The sequence below is a fragment of the Portunus trituberculatus genome, chromosome 48 (genome assembly GCF_017591435.1).
Source record: "Portunus trituberculatus isolate SZX2019 chromosome 48, ASM1759143v1, whole genome shotgun sequence".
NCBI classification, from domain to species: domain Eukaryota; kingdom Metazoa; phylum Arthropoda; class Malacostraca; order Decapoda; family Portunidae; genus Portunus; species Portunus trituberculatus.
The window spans coordinates 1,903,425-1,920,658 of NC_059302.1; the positions used below are offsets into that span (position 1 = coordinate 1,903,425).

Below are 17,234 nucleotides of genomic sequence, written 5' to 3' on the forward strand. Positions count from 1 at the left end.
AGTAGTAGTAGTAGTAGTAGTAGTAGTAGTAGTAGCAGCAGCAGCAGCAGCAGCAGCAGCAGCAGTAGTAGTAGTAGTAGTAGTAGTAGTAGTAGTAGTAGTAGTAGTAGTAGTAGTAGCAGTAGTAGTAGCAGCAGCAGTAGTAGTGGAGACATACTAAACACACGATAACATCCATCATATTTTTGGCGGTGAATGTGGTGGTGGTTGTGGTAGTGGTGATGGTGGTGGTTGTGGTGGTGGTGGTGGAGATGGTTGTGTCTTTGCTGGTGGTTATTATGGAAGTAGTAGTCGTGGTAGTAATGGTGGTGGTGTTGGTGGCAGTGGTCATGACGCAATGGTGGATGGAATTACGTAACCGTGGACACGTAGGACGAGTGGTATGGAAGGTTTTTTGTGGGACAGGAGTGATGTAGGGAGAGCCTGTGTGTGTTTGTCTAGGATGGAGGAGACTGGCGGTGACAGGGAAGCTGGGGAGAGATGACAAGGACCGCGGTGAGCAGACTGGGAGGAGAGAAGAAAAGAAAAGTGATAGTAGTCTAGGTTTACAAGTATTAGATGAGAGAGGAGGAAAGAAAACAGAAATGAAAACAGTTACGGTGAAATCAAAGAAAATGAAGAGGAATAGAAAATGAGAATAAAGAGGAGAAATATATAACAAGAAATATTAAAGATAAGTAAAAACGTTAAAACAAAGACGAGGACGGAGACGAAGACGAACACGGACACGAAGAAGAAGAAGAAATAACGATGAATAATAACAGTAAAACGAAGAGGAAGAAAAAAAAAAAAGAAGAAGAAAAAGAAGAAAAATTAAAAAGAAGGAGAAAGAGGAGGAGGAGGAGGAGGACGTGATGAATATGATAATGATAACGAAAGATATGAATGAGTAAAATAACTGAATGAAAACTGGGAGTAAAGGGAATGAAGAGGAGCAAGGGATCCGTAATAAAGGGCAGGTGTGACAGGATGGTAGGATAGAGGAGGTAAAAATGCCGCAAACTTAGGAGCGAGAAGGGGAAAAAGACGACCTTAACAAGAAAAGTATCCCTCTTCTTCCTTAGGTTCACCATTTTGTTTTTCCTTTACCTTCCCTCTGGTTATGTTTTCCTCTCTCTCTCTCTCTCTCTCTCTCTCTCTCTCTCTCTCTCTCTCTCTCTCTCTCTCTCTCTCTCTCTCTCTCTCTCTCTCTCTCTCTTCCTTTTCATCTTTCTCTTACTCTTCCTTATTCTTTATCATTCCTTCCTTCTTTTTTTTACTTTTCATATGTTTTTTTTCATTTTTTCGATTTCCTTCCTTAATTTCTTATTTTTTCCATCCTTTTCCTTCCAGCCTTCTTCCCCTTTCGTCTCCCTTCTCTCCTTTCTCTTCAAGACTTTTCCTTCCTCCATTCTTTCCTACCCTCTCAACCCCTTCTCTTCCTCTTTTTTGCTCTTTCCTACTCCATAGTTCCTCCATTTTTCCTCTTCTTTTTTCCCCTCGTCAATATCTTCCTCTTTCCTCCTTGGCATGCTATCCTTTCTTTCTCCTTCTTCTCTTCTCCCATTCTTCCTTCCTCCTTCGTTCCCTTCCTTGTATATGATCATTTAGTTTATTCTTCCTTCTTCTCCCTTGTCCTGTCATTACCATACGTTCTCCTCCTCTTCCGCTCATCTTTCTGTCCCTGTGTCCTGCTCCTCCTCCTCCTCGTCCTCCTCCTCCTCCTCTATGTTGAGTTCTACCGTCGTGTGTTGGTAAAGTCTCCTTCTCTCTTGTCTTGATGTTCTTCCCGCCAAGTTTCCAGTGGATTCACCTTCGCTGGGTTGTTGTTGTAGTGATTCTCAGGTTGGTGTGGTGCGGAAAATACGACCTTTGTGCTGTAGTGTTAGTTTAAGGGAAGTTTGAAGTCATTTGGTGTGTGTGTGTGTGTGTGTGTGTGTGTGTGTGTGTGTGTGTGTGTGTGTGTGTGTGTGTGTGTGTGTTGGTTGGGTGGTGAGTTTTTTTTTTTTTCCTGTTTTCTCTCTCTCTCTCTCTCTCTCTCTCTCTCTCTCTCTCTCTCTCTCTCTCTCTCTCTCTCTCTCTCTCTCTCTCTCTCTCTCTCTCTCTCTCTCTCTCTCTCTGACATTCCTTCATTTCCAAATAATTTTCTCCTTATTGTTTATTTGTTTGATTTTTTCCAATAAAGTTCAATAATTTTCCGGAGTCTTTGAACAAGAATTTAGTATTTGATGTCGAGAGAGAGAGAGAGAAGAAGAAGAGAGAAGAAGAAGAACGCTGATAGCACTAACATAAATAATAGACGCTCTTAAATTATGCGGGTGCCTATCTCTCTCTCTCTCTCTCTCTCTCTCTCTCTCTCTCTCTCTCTCTCTCTCTCTCTCTCTCTCTCTCCCTCCCTCCTTCTCTCTCTCTCTCTCTCTCTGGTCTTAATTCTAAATGGCTCTGCATCAAATCGAGATTGCAATTCGTCTTTATTTGTTTTATTTAGTGACATTTCCATACGAGCCTCGCCAGTATTAGAGATTTAGAGGTGACGTGATTAAATCGAGTGAGGCAACATTTTTCACGCACGACAAGTGAGGGAGGAAGGAGAGCGAAGGAAAGGAAAGGGGTAAATGTTAAGAGTAAGAGAAGGGATCGAGTGGAAAAAATTTGAGGGTAAATTTGAGGATAAAGTAGGAACGAAGGTGGAGGAGGAAAGGGCAAGATTGAAGGATGAAGGTTAGAAGGATAAGAGAAGGTGAAAGTTAGAGAGAGGATGACGAGAATAAAAGAAGGAAATGTAAGGGAGAGGGAGTGAAGGAAATTAAGTATAGGAAAAAGAGGACAGAAGATTGAAAAGGAAGAGAGAAAATGGGAAGAACAAGAACAAGGGAAGGAAATGGAATGGAAGAAATAAAAGGTAAATAAAAGTAGATAAATGAAGAAGAAAGGGAAAGAAAGAAAAAAAAACACGTGCAAAGAAGAGGAAAAAGAAGGAGGAAGATGACCAAAGATGGAAGAAGAAGAAGAAGAATACGAAGGAAGTAAGAATTTCATAAGAAGGGGACGAAAAGAACACATAAAAAAAAAAGATACACGAAAGGAAGAGAAACGAAAGAAAAGAAGCGAAAGAAGAAGAAAAAGAAATAATACAAAATGATGATAAAAAAAGACAGAAATATAGAAGAAAAGAAGGACAAACACAAGATAAAGAATGAATATATAGAAGGAAGAAAAGAAATAAGAAATTCTCTTAATATAAATAAAATAAGAAATGAAGAAGTAAAGAAAACAAAGGCAAGGGAACGACGAGGGGAGGTGAGAGAGAGAGAGAGAGAGAGAGAGAGAGAGAGAGAGAGAGAGAGAGAGAGAGAGGGAGGGAGTGGAGACGGAAGAGGAAACTACGTCGATAGGGAGAAAAATTAGCAGGGAGGAAAAGAGGGAGGGAAGGAGGGAGTCAGAGAGGAAGGAAAAACGGAGACCTGCAGTGTAGGGAGGAGGAGGAGGAGGAGGAGGAGGAGGGATAAAGACAGAGTAGATTGGAGGGAGGGAGGGGAGGTAGGAAGGAAGGGAAGAGAAAAATGGAGAACTACAGTGGAGGGACGGAAGTAGCATGGGAGGAGGAGGAGGAGGAGGAGGAGGAGGAGGAGGAGGATTGAAGAACGCATAATGGGTAAGGAGAGACAGAGGGAAAAGGGAAGGAGGAAGGGTAGAAGGGAGGGAGGGAAGGAGGAAGACTGGTTGATGGGCGTGGAGGAAAAAATACAATGGAGTCAGGTAGGGAGAGAACGATTGACTGGGAGGAGAGAGAGAGAGAGAGAGAGAGAGAGAGAGAGAGAGAGAGAGAGAGAGAGAGAGGAGGGAAAAAGACTAAGTGGGACATACAGAGGGAAAAGACAACTGCAAAGGAGAGAGAGAGAGAGAGAGAGAGAGAGAGAGAGAGAGAGAGAGAGAGAGAGAGAGATTCTTAACAGCGCCGCGTCTAAGCTATCAGTCTGTAGAAGGAGAGTTTGTGGGCGTTTCTCATTCGTGGAGGCTAAAGCGTGCATGGAAGAGGAGGAGGAGGAGGAAGAGGAGGAAGAGGAAGAGGAGGAGGAAAAGGAAGATGAAGAAGAGGAAGAACAGAGACAGAAGAACAAGAGAAAAAAAAAACGGCACTCGTACAGTACCAAGAGAGGAATCGAGGAAAAGTTGTTGTTATTGTTGTTTTCAGTATTGTTATTGGTGGTGCAGGTCGCTTTAGTGGTGGTGGTGGTGGTGGTGGTGGTGGTGGTGGTGGTGGTGGTGGTGGTGCAGGCCGGAATGATAGGCGGTTGTAATATTGTGACATATATATTTACCAGCTGTGTTTGTGGTGGTGTGTGTGGCAGTGGTAGCAGAAGTAATAGTTGTGGTGGTGGTGGTGGTGGTGACTTGTATTTTTGTTTGTTGTTTTTACTGTGGCACATTATTTTTTGCAGCAATTGTGGCTGTAGTAGTGAAAATAGTAGTGGTAGTAGTAGTATTTGTGGTAGTGATAAATAGTGGCTGTAGTTCTAGTAGTAGTAGTAGTAGTAGTAGTAGTAGTAGTAGTAGAAGTGGTGATAGTAATACATGTGTGACTGCACTATTAAAAAAAACTTGCATTGTTCTCTCGCCAACTGAGATAACAATTCCTTTCCTTACATTTATCTAACACCACCACCACCACCAGTAGTAGTAGTAGTAGTAGTAGTAGTAGCAGTAGCAGTTGTAGTAGTAGTAGTAGTAGTAGTAGTATCTGTGACAGTAGCAGCAAATGTAGCGGAACGTGTATCATTTTTATAGCAAAGAAGAGGTTGCCGAACTATCGTTATATAATAATTCCTCTTTTTTTACACTTTTTTATATTATCATTCTCGATCTTTTTCTTGTTCGGGAGACTCGCGCCTGATCCTCATCGAGATAACTTCTTGAGATCTTGATCCAACCTTCCCTAACCAACCTCCCCCATCCCTGCCCACACCCAACCTCTCTCCTCCCCTCTTACACCACACAGCCCCTCTCCCTCTCCTACCCAGCTTCTTACCGTCCCCCATCTACTCCCTAACCGTTCTACCTTCTTACCACAGCCCTCTTACTCCCCAGCACTTCTCCCTTCCTCTCCCAGCCGCTCTCTTCCCCTTCTTTACTCCACAGGCCCTCTCCCTTCCCCCTTAACCTCTTACCGTCTCCCATGCACTCCCCATCCCTTGTACCTCCCCATCTTAGCGTCTTACCAGCCTCCTCTACTCCCCAGCATCTCTCCCAGCTTCTCACCAGCCCTCCTCTTTCCCTTCCCTCTCAGCCTCTTGCCTGCTCCCCTCGTCTCTCCAATCCTTCTCCCTGTCTCCCCTCCCCACCTGCCCTTGCTCCCCGAAGCCCAAGTCCCCGAGGAAGGCAAGGAGGATCTTTTGGTCAAGTAAATCACGGAGTAAAGAGAGAAAGAAGAGCTTCAAAGGGATCCTGATGTTACGTTAATTTTGCAGGGATTGTGGAGCGAAGGTAGTGAATTTTCTTAGTATACGTAGAATAAAAGGTTGAATTATTCCACATGCGCACACACACACACACACACACACACACACACACACACACACACACACACGCACACATATACGAGGAGGATATTGAAGTATACAGATTTTACAAGGACACACGAGCGTACTTTACATACTTGAAGACACTTTGCTACACACACACACACACACACACACACACACACACACACACACACACACACACACACACACACACACACACACACACACACACACACAGACACACTTCCCCTTTACGTTTCTGAAGTATAAGAGCACTGAAGGAGGAATAAAGACATATTTCTCCTCTCCCTCCTCTCCTACTCTCTCTTCCCTTTATGTCCCTCCTCCTTCTCCATAGCACAGCACACCTTACATTATTTCCCTCTTTATACTTTCCATCCGTGGCGTGAGCGATGTGGAGAAGAGAGAGACGGATGAGAGAAGGAGGATGAAGATGGAGGAAGTGTAAAGAGAGAGAGAGAGACGAGGGAAGAGAGACAAGAAGCAAAACTTAAGGAAAGACTGAGAGAGGAAGCTTAGAATGTGGAATGGAAAAGAGAGGAAAGTAAAATGAGAAACTGGTAAATGTATTAGAATGAATAGGATAAAGAGCAGATGAATAGGATACGAGGAAGAGGAGGAGGAGGAGGAGGAGTATGTTAGGGAACTGGTATGAATTCTTTAATATCTTGAGTCTGTTTGGAAGCATTAAAGTCGGCTTAAATTACAGCTTGAAACATACTGAGTTGTGATCTCCTTCTCCTCCTTCTTCTTCTCCCTTTGCTTATCCGTGTGTTTATTCCGTTTTCCCCTCTTCCCGCTTTCATAATTTGTTCCTATTCTCTTCTTTCTCATCCTTCGCTGTGCTTTAATCATCGTAGTTTTCTTCTTTCCCTCTTTTTCCTTGTTTTATCGCTTTTTTTTCTTCACTTGTCTTCTTTCTTTCTTCTTTCTTTTCCTTCTTTCCATGTGATTTTTTCTTTCTTCTTTCTTTTCGTGATTTTTTCTTTTATTTTCCTTCCTTTTTGTCTTCCTCCTCTGTCTATCTATCAAGTTATTCTCATTTCCACCATAAATCTCTGTTCCTTCTACTTTATTCATACTTTCACATGTCCTTTTTTCTTTTCTTTTTGCCTCCATTCTTGATTTTTCTCTCCATGTTACCTTATCATTTCCTTGCACCAGTATTTCCCTCCTTATTTTCTTCCATTTTTCCAAACCTTTATTCTTCCCTCATTCCTCTTCTTCACTTTCCACTTACCACTACATTTTCCCCTCCTTTTTCCATCACCTTAGGTACGCCACGTTCTCTTGTTATTTTCCCATATTTCTCTTCCTTTCGTCTATTTTGAATTTCCCTCACTGACTTCCTTTCACCTTTCCTTCACCTTGACTTCAGCCCTTCCATCAGCCTGCCTACTTTATCGCCACCAACGCTTGAAAACAAAGGAAAAATGCGTCTAGAACTTCATTCCCCATTCGTCTTGCCCTCACGAAACAAAGAGAAATGTGTAAATGTAAATGGAGGACAGAGAGAAAGTGAGGGACAGGAAAGAGAGACAGAGACAGATGCATATATATATAAAGGAGAAGAATGGATACCTGAATGGACAAGATGAGTAGAGCGGAGGCCTGGACGAGAGAGAGAGAGAGAGAGAGAGAGAGAGAGAGAGAGAGAGAGAGGGGGTTCACAGGTCGTTTTTTGTACCACATTCGTATTTACTCAAGTGGTTTGTGTGTGTGTGTGTGTGTGTGTGTGTGTGTGTGTAGTTACGTAAATAATTGTAGCTGTCTTTGTGTGTGTGTGTATTTATGTGTGTGTATACTGACATATAACTTACATACACAAATGCTCGCTGGCATTACTTACACAGTGTACATAAATAAACAGTTACACATGAATAACACTTCTGAATAGGAACGCGTACACTGAAATTTCTCCTTTAGATTTTTGCTTTAAGAGTCACTGCTAGGAAGACGCCCGTATTCCTAACCGCCTTTCCCTATCACTGCAACAATTTTCCAGGGCCACAGAGACAACTAGCGGGGTTTTCAAGACAGTTTCTCCTTTAAATAAACTAAAAATCTTACCAATATACCACCGGAACCATAGTAATACCATTAAGAACAGTATTTTTAAGTATAGCCTTTGGAAACCAACGGTGGTGAGAGAGCAAAGCGTTTCAGAATACAGGCTAGACAGAGAGAGGGAGGGAGAGAGAGAGAGAGAGAGAGAGAGAGAGAGAGAGAGAGAGAGAGAGAGAGAGAGAGAGAGTAAAGTAGTATTGAAGTGAGTTTCCCTAATGCTCTTGAGAGACTGAAGGTTTTGTGGAGTGCGTGTAAGCTTGAATAAGTCATGTTCCTGTGGTATTCCTTTCTTTCTCTTCGCCTCGTGGTAATGTAACGTCATTCCGGCTTTATCGATATCATGATTTACAGCTCCTTCACACTACGCTTACGTTTGCACTCTCTCTCTCTCTCTCTCTCTCTCTCTCTCTCTCTCTCTCTCTCTCTCTCTCTCTCTCTCTCTCTCTCTCTCTCTCTCTCTCTCTCTAGTGACGTGTTTATTTTGTTCCTTCGTAGTGGTAATGTTTTAAGTTGGTTCACTGACTTGTTTTCCTCTTTTCTGTTTTTTTTTTTTTTATTCTAGTTTTCTTCATTGCCTCTTCCACTCCTATATATAGATGAGAAATTCGTATTTGTACTGTTATTGTCTTTTTTTTTAATATTGCTGTGAAAACTTTTTTTTTTTTATATTCGTCAATTTTTATGTGTAGTTGTTATATACACATATTTTAGGATTTAAGGTATCTCATGGCCGTATTGCAAGTGTTAACCAATACTCTCAATCATAAGAGTTCACCAGTACTCTCAATCTTTCATACCTTTCCCTGGTAAACTGTGGAACTCCCTGCCTGTGTCTCTATAACCAACTTCCGGTTACTTGACTTCATGTAAGAGGGAGGTTGCAAGACATTTATCCCTTTCAGATCTGTTAGGAGACTGACCTCTGAGTGGACCATTTTATATTTTTGTTGCCCATAGCCAGTTTTTCCCTCTCAAATAAAAAATCCATATTGTCATATTTACGTTGCGTTTATTCTATGCATGCCATCAAAACTCCTCAATAATGTGTTGACATAAGACCCACATTCCCGCCCTCTCTGTGATTTAAATATTTACCCATAACAATGCATTATGCTTCAAACGTCATCACTTGTTATACCTTCACACTATTTCATCATTTATTTCCTATTGCTTTTATATATCACTATTCACGGTTTGAGGTCTCTGCATTGATACTGAATTTATGTGTTAGGCCATAAAAAAGATATTGCTCTTACTATTCCCATTACACCAAGCGTCTCTGTAACTCACTCTCTTGCTCTCACACTCCATCCTCCCTCAATACACACAGCATTACCGCACCAGCAAGCTTTTATACCCTTACCTCAAACATTACTAGCGGCAAGTTGCGTATTTTATTCTGTTATTTTGTATTTATTCTCTATCATTTCTAAATCAAAACACAAATAACAAGTAGTTTTTGATTGTAGATTACTTTTTTTTCTTAATTACATTGGTCTTAGTTTGTTCTTGCTGTTTTTCTTTACTTTAATCACAAACAATAATTTTCTATCATTACGATATAACAAAAATAACAAGTAGATTTTGATTGTAGACCACTTTCTATTTCGATTATATTGTTCTTAGTTTCTTCTTCTTATTTTTTTTGTCTTTACTTCATTCACAAACAACAGAAGGCATACATTACATTCTTATTCTTCTTATTTCATTGGTAGCTTCCCGCTTCATTTTCATCTGAATTGTAACCAAAAAGGAAGTGTAGATTGCAGTTCTTTTTTCTTTCCTCCTTTTTTACTGTCATTATTTTTTTTGGTACTTTTTTCTTTTCTATTCTTTGTTTTCTGTATCTTTTCCACCATGGCCACAAACAACAGTTGCTTTTGATTATTCCTTCCTCTTGGTAAATTATGTACTTAGTTTTTCTCGTTTTCTATTTTTCCCTTTCTTTCATCCACACACAAGGATAGTTTTTTTTTTTTTCTTCCTTTCTTTTTAGTTGAATATTTCGCCAAGTAATTTTATGTCATCCACAAATGGCAGTGCTTTCTTGCTCTTCTTTCATTATGTGTTTCTTTCTCTAGTATTTGTATTCGAACCAGGAATTATGATAGTAGCTTGGAAAATACTGGTATCATTTTTTTACATGTTGTAGTTGCTAGTTTTCCCTAATACTATAGCTAGTGCAGTGTGTAGTAGCACCAAACAAAGGGGGAGAAATAGACAGGACTAGTTTGTTGCTATTTGAAATCACTAATAATCTCCAATAACAATAAAGTGTTTATCTTTATACATACAAGTATATATTTTTTTCTACAGAGTGCATTATCGAGCTGTAGGTATTCTCAATGCATTACGTAACATTATACATTGATGTCTAAGTTTTAACCTCTTTCGCTGCCACCTCGTATATTTTTTCCTCATTGCCAATCACTCTAGGATATCTTTACTTGCTTTAGAGCCACCTCCAGTCTTTTGAGGTGGGAAGAGATTACAAATTATGGGGACTTCACGCATTGCTTCTGTTGCTGCTCATCGTTTCGTGTCGCTGTGAAAGGGTTGAACATAGGTGTGAATAGCAAAGTTTTTGTTTATTTCTCATCCCTTTCAGTACTGGCACGTATTTTTCACCTTCAGTTTTGGATAGAATTAGACGATTTTAGAAACTGTCTTTGGAGGTCAGAATATTAATGGCCAGAATCATCACAATCCCCACTTAAGGTTCTGAAGCTGTATAAAATCACCATATAGTAAGCAGAAGGAATATGAACAATGCCCTGGTACTGAAGGGATTCATCATTGTGTTCCGTACACTGATCCTTCATTTTATTCTCTATTTCATGCTCGAGCTCCTATTCTGTCGGTCTGAATGACATTACCTCTCTTTACCTCACCCTAAACTTGACATTCACCTGAACTTTTTGTGTTTGCGGATATTTAGTGGTACCACAACAGTTTTATTGGCCACAGTGACCTTATCAATCCAAGCCACAGCAGTGATGGTATTTGACAGTGTGTGTACTCTGCAGAAACTTTACTGGTGACAATTATGTAAGCAACAGAAATCAACGTATTTTTTACATATTTTTTTTTTTACAGTAGAACTAGAGAGGTATTAGATTCTGTAAGTTTATTGATATGAAGGAAACTGTAGAAGATTAGACAACTTTATGGATTAGGATGGGAGTGGAAATAAGTATGTATGTCTCGTGCAGGGACTGTCATGTGTGCGCCTCACGTCTTCCAGTTTTCCATATTTTCCATGTGTTTTTGTGTTCCAGTGGTCAAAACAATTATTATGTTAGCTCCGTGGTGAGGTGCGATCCAGGTAAGTTAGTTGATAAATCTAATTACACACCAAACACATTCTTTCATTATAGCAACGATAGTCATTAAATAGTTATGTCTGAGTACCCACGGAAGAGACAATCAGTATAAAAAAAAACATATCGAATTTTGAGATCTTAATCGCAACACACGATGGAAGTAAAGGAAGTTGTGTTGGTACTTTTATCCAACAGAAAAACACTACAAATATTGTGAATGAGATAATGGTATAAATAAAGGAAAGAGGGCTAGTTATTTAGTTAGTTGACAGATGAAATAGCACATAAAACGCATCATTTCATTAGGACAACGATAGTCATTATATAGTGGAAACAGTACCAGACACAATTTTGAGATTCCAGTTTACGTATTCCCTTGTTTTTCTTCTTCTTGCTTCTCTTTTAAGTAAATTTTCGTTCATTTCATAGTACTTTTTCCATTCATATCTTATTTTTCCTTATTTTTCTCATGTTTATCACTTTTTCCTCTCCCAAATCCACTGTCGCTTCTAATTTACGCATTTTCTTGTTTTTCTTTCTTTTTGCTTCTCTTTCAAGTCATTTTTCATATCGGTAGTCGCATTTTAGTCTCTCTCCTGAAGGGTGGGATTAATTTCGCGTCTCGCCGTGCTTAAGGTGACGGCGAGGAGTGAGGGAGAGGCATTATGAGTGGCAGCGAGGGACGAGTTCTAGAAAGGTGTTGAGTTAAAGGAAGGGCGAGTGTAAGTTAAGTCCGTTTGCTCTCTCACCACAGAGATGACATGCGGGGTTTTCAAGAGTGTTTCTCTGGTTAATAATGTAGAAATCTTGTCACTTTGCCTCTAGAACCGTAAAAACACCTTAAAAAAAACTCTTGCAAATTTGGATAAGGCCTTTTGAAATACTGGAGGTGAAAGTTGTGCTAGTTACATTTTTTTCAACAGTGAAGTACTACAAATATAAGAGAGGTGAATCTGAGTGGCCTAACTGAAGGACGTGGCATTTGAATAGACACGTAGCAATGACAGCTTGCCGCAGCCTGCCTCCCCAGTAATTCACCTCAAGAATACGAGAGAATATTCTTTATCAAAACACATTTCAAGGGACTAGAGTCAAACTTCTCCACGTGCCGTCACTTTCCAGCGAGCAAATCATTATAATTCCGGATGAAAAAAGAAAAAGTTTGCACTGAATTCCTTCCCCCAGAAACTTTATAATAAGCGAGCTATTTACGAAAAAAAAAAAAAAAACGAAGGAAAGACACATGAATTGGTAAGAAGAATCAAAGTTAGATATTCCTTCGACATACACCATAACCTTTTTGCTTCCTCACCTGCCTTACTTTGAACAATAATCTGCCAGTTATTTACTCCTCATAGAAAACACAAAGCCAGCAATCAGTCAAAGAAAACGAGATGTGGAGACCTTTTTAATGACAACTGTAGTATTTGTGTTCATTTCCTATTCAATGTTAAAAGAAAAATAAGCAAACCTGTGTCTGATACCATGAGAGAGAGAGAGAGAGAGAGAGAGAGAGAGAGAGAGAGAGAGAGAGAGAGAGAGAGAGAGAGAGAGATTCGGCCCCCAGTATCTCCTTCTTGACCTCCTGAGGGATTGTGAGATAAAGCTTGTCAGATCTGGGCCTTCTATATTGGTTTTTGGTTCATACGAGAGAGAGAGAGAGAGAGAGAGAGAGAGAGAGAGAGATAATTAAGAAAGAAAAGACAAGATAAGTGAAGGAACTTGAGGTAATTAGAGAGAGAGAGAGAGAGAGAGAGAGAGAGAGAGAGAGAGAGAGAGAGAGAGAGAGAGAGAGAGAGCACTTTCAAATCTCATCCTTCAACGAACTCTTCTCTAGTTATGTATGATGCATGGCACTCATTAGGGAATTAAAATACGAATGGAGTAAAAAAAAATCGTTCGGAAGATTATTTACTGCGACAGCTAATGAGAAAAAAAAGAAAAAAAGCTTTATTGGCACAGGGGAGGAAGAGGAGGAGGAGGAGGAGGAGGAGAAGGAAGAGGAAAAAGCAAATTGGAGCTAATTTATTAATCATAAAACACTAATAATTTGTACCTAAAAGAATATTCATGTTTTATTTTCTCTTTAAACTGGATGCAGATTATCAGCGACTAATGATTTTTGTTTGTTCTTTTTTCGCTTCTTTCTCTTTTCCAATCACTCGAAAATGTATTGCGTGTGGATGGGAAAGACTGTGAAATATTACATCCCCTGTGTGCGTGTGGGGTGTGTGTGCGTGTGTGCGTGCATTTTCCAAGGAGGCTGATGGTGCGATGGTGCGTTGGTGCGTGAGCATTTCCAAGGCTTCCTTCTTATACACATTTTTACTCCTCTTTTTATCATTTTATTCCGCAACTCCACTTGTGATTTGCTCGACCATTTCTTCACGTGTACATACAAACTCAGGTACTCAGTAGAACGCTCTCTTCCTGGCACTAAGACCCGTATTCTCAAACACTTGTGTGCTTCACCTCCAGTATTTCAAAAGGCCTTATCCAAATTTGCAAGAGTTTTTTTAAGGTGTTTTTACGGTTCTAGAGGCAAAGTGACAAGATTTCTACATTATTAACCAGAGAAACACTTGAAAACCCCGCATGTCATCTCTGTGGTGAGAGAGCAAACGGACCTAATTTACACTCGCCCTTCTTTTAACTCAACACCTTTCTAGAACTCGCCCCTCGCTGCCACTCATAATGCCTCTCCCTCATCATTCCTCGCCGTCACCTCAAGCACGGCGAGACGCGAAATTAATCCCACCCTTCAGGAGAGAGACTAAAATGCGACTACCGATATGAAAAATGACTTGAAAGAGAAGCAAAAAGAAAGAAAAACAAGAAAATACGTAAATTAGAAGCGACGGTGGATTTGGGAGAGGAAAAAGTGATAAACATGAGGAGAAAAATAAGGGAAAATAAGATATGAATGGAAAAAGTACTATGAAATGAACGAAAATTTACTTAAAAGAGAAGCAAGAAGAAGAAAAATAAGGGAATACGTAAACTGGAAGCCACGGTGTATTTGGGAGAGGGAAAAGTGAAAATATGAGGAAAAATAGGGAGAATAAGATATGAATGGAAAAAATACTATAAAATGAACGAAAAATTACTTGAAAGAGAAACAAGAAGATAAAACAAGGGAATACGTAAACTAGAAGCGACGGTGGATTTTAGGGGGAGGGAAAAGTGGAAAAATGAAGAGGAAAGTAAGAAAAAAGGAGGAATGAAAGGAAAAGGTACAACAAAATGAAGCAAAACGTACTGAGAAAAAAGCAAAAGGAAGAAAAACAAGAGAATACGTAAACTAGATGCGACAAAACGATAGAAAATGAAATAAAAAGAAAAATAAAGGAAATAAGGAATGAATGGAAAAAATATAATAAAATGAAGAAAAATAGACTTCAAAGAGAAGCAGAAAGAATAAAAACAAGAGAAAACTGTGACGATGGCTATGAGGGAGAGAAAAAATGAAAAAAGAGAAAAAAAAGGACTGAAACGCAAAGGTACAACAAAATAAAGGAAAAAATACTTAAAACAGAAGCAAAAAGAAGAAAAACAAGAAAAAGCGGAAAATACAAGTGCCGATTACACGAGAAATGGAAAGAAAATGAAAAACAAAACAGAAAAATAAGGAAAGACAAGGAATGAAAAGAAAAGGAGACAACAAAATTACGCAAAAATGACTTCAAAGAGACGCAAAAGGAGCAAAAAACAAGAAGTGACGATGATACGAGGAATGGAAGGACTGTGAGAAAAAACAGGAAAATAAGGAAAACCAAGGAATGAAAAGGAAAGGGTACAACAAAATGAGATGATAAAATGAAACATCAAACGGATTTCTAGATGGGATGGAGATAGTAATGCATTGTTAAGTATTGTAATGCAAAGTGGAAGGGTACAAAAGAAGAGGAGGAGGAGGAGGAGGAGGAGGAGGAGAATGAAAGAGAGAAGAAAAGAATAAAAATAGATTGATTTGCCTAACGCGCCACAACACCAGGATCATATGGCGCAGAAGAAGAAGAAGGAAGAGAAGGAGAAGGAGGAGGAGGAGGAGAAATAGAGCAGGAGAATAAAAGTAGAGGAAGAAAAAATAATTGATTACGTTTATACGCTACAACAACATCAAATAACGCAAACGGAAGAGGAGGAAAGGGAAAAAGCAGAAGAGGAGGAGGGGGAAGAGGAGGAGGAGAATAAAAGTAGAAAGAAAGAAGAGAGAACAATTAATTAGTTATACACCTCAACAAATTTGGCACATGAGAAGAAAGAAGAAAACGAAGAGAAGAAGGAAAAAGAAGGAAAAGAATCGAGAGAAGACGGAAAAACAAGGAAGAGAACCAGAAGAAGAAGGAAAAAGAAGAAAACGAACAAAAACGGAAAATGAACGAAAGAAAACCAAAAGGAGAAGGAAAAAAGAAGGAAGAGAACGAGAAAGGAAGAAATATGAGAACCAGAGAACCAGAATCAGGACCAGAACCAGGACAAGAACCAGAAGCACCACCTACCATCTCGTCGCCAATGAAGTGTGTGTAGCATTTGATGGTCGCAGTGCCGCCAACCTGCGCCACCACCTCCGTGTTGTTCTGCTGCTCTGGTGTGATATCTGCAAGGTTGGCAGCTCTGGGCCTCTTGATGTAATCCCGCAGGACGTCATGGCGCCTGGCAGTAGCATCTGTGGAGGCGAAGGGGGAAGTTGTGAGTTATGTGGGGTAGACACGAGGGGTGGAAGGGTGTAGGTGGGTGTGGGTGGGTGTGGGTGGGTGGGGATTGGGGGATAGGTGGTTATGAGGAGGTAGCGAGCGAGGTGCGTGAGTTATAGGATCGCTCGAGATAGATCTGTCCAAGCCTTGTCCTGAGAATTGCACTCCCGCTGTCATGTGTGTGTGTGTGTGTGTGTGTGTGTGTGTGTGTGTGTGGGTAAAATTTGGTAAGTTTGTGTATTCTTTGTGTTTTCTTCACCATGCACGCAATTCTTTCTCTCTCTCTCTCTCTCTCTCTCTCTCTCTCTCTCTCTCTCTCTCTCTCTCTCTCTCTCTCTCTCTCTCTCTCATACTTTTACCGTCAAACTGTTCCATTTTTCCCTCTCCTGGCTTTTCTTATTCTTACATGTAGCATTGTCATCCTTACTGTGTGTGTGTGTGTGTGTGTGTGTGTGTGTGTGTGTGTGTGTGTGTGTGTGTGTGTGTGTGTGTGTGTGTGTAAAATTTGGTAAGTTTGTGTATTCTGTGTATTATCCTTACCTGTGTCAGTATTAACCTCTTCAGTACCATGACACGCTTTCACATTCATTCTGCTTACTATTTCGTGATTTTATACAGCTTCAGAAACTTATGTGGGGATTAAAATTGTGAAGACTGAGGCCTTTAACCTTCTGACCTCCATAGATCCTTCCTAATGTTACTAAAATCGTCTAATCACACACAAAACTCAAAGTAAAAATGCGTCCCAGTAATGAAGAGGTTAAGGTAACTGCTCTTATTTTTTTTTTCGTAAATAATCAATGTAATCAATACCATACATCTCTCTCTTCTCTCCTCAGCAAGGCCGGTGATCAATGAACGCTGAGTATGCAAGGCGACTCAGCGCTCCCGTCATATCTTCTGATGCTGTTTACGTGAGTGTTTCTTCATTTTACACCTTGTCTCCTTTTTCTTATCTTTTACACCTTGGCCATTCATTTATTTTGCTCCTCTCCTGTGTCTCCTATTGCCGTATATCGTGCACCTGCCAGATTATAGGTGAGATTATATACACAAGAAAGTACCGGTGTGTGTGTGTGTGTGTGTGTGTGTGTGTTTTTTTAATATCTCAGAACCAGCGTCCGCCATCTCTTATATGACTGTGTATATCATTCCCTGAGTGTCGTTTCCCGTTCCTCCCCCCTCATTTTCCTCCTTCTCCTCCTCCTCCTCCTCCTCCTCCTCCTCCTCCTCCTCCTCCTCCTCCTCCTCCTCCACTCTCCCCTCCACTTCACTCTTCACATAACCCTTCCCCTCCTCCTCCTCCTCCTCCTCCTCCTCCTCCTCCTCCTCCTCCTCCTCCTCCTCCTCCTCTCCTCCTTCCTATCTTCCCCCCTTGATTTTCATGTCTCCGGCCACACACCTTCCTACCTCCAACTTGCTGCTTCTCCTTGCCTTCCCCACTTCCTACCTCTACTTCCTGTTTCTGCTTCCTGTCTCCCCACGGGCCCCCTATCTCCTTAGCACCCACCCCCTTCTCTCCCTCCCCCATCAGACATAGTATCGTGCGCTCTTCTTTACGAGGCACGCGGGCCGTCATGGTCTCCGGAGTGAGAAAGTCAATTTGTGAGTCTGTTATCGGAATT

General features: G+C 40.7%; 1 protein-coding gene across 2 annotated transcripts in view; it reads right to left on the reverse strand.

Annotated features, from left to right (window-relative positions):
* LOC123498714 overlaps positions 1-17,234 on the reverse strand; it is a 247,022-nt gene that overhangs the window by 131,040 nt on the left and 98,748 nt on the right. For both annotated transcript variants that reach the window (XM_045246091.1, XM_045246090.1), the window contains one exon: positions 15,415-15,581. In XM_045246091.1, the coding sequence (XP_045102026.1) occupies positions 15,415-15,581 (167 nt within the window). The remainder of the gene's footprint in view (positions 1-15,414; positions 15,582-17,234) is intronic.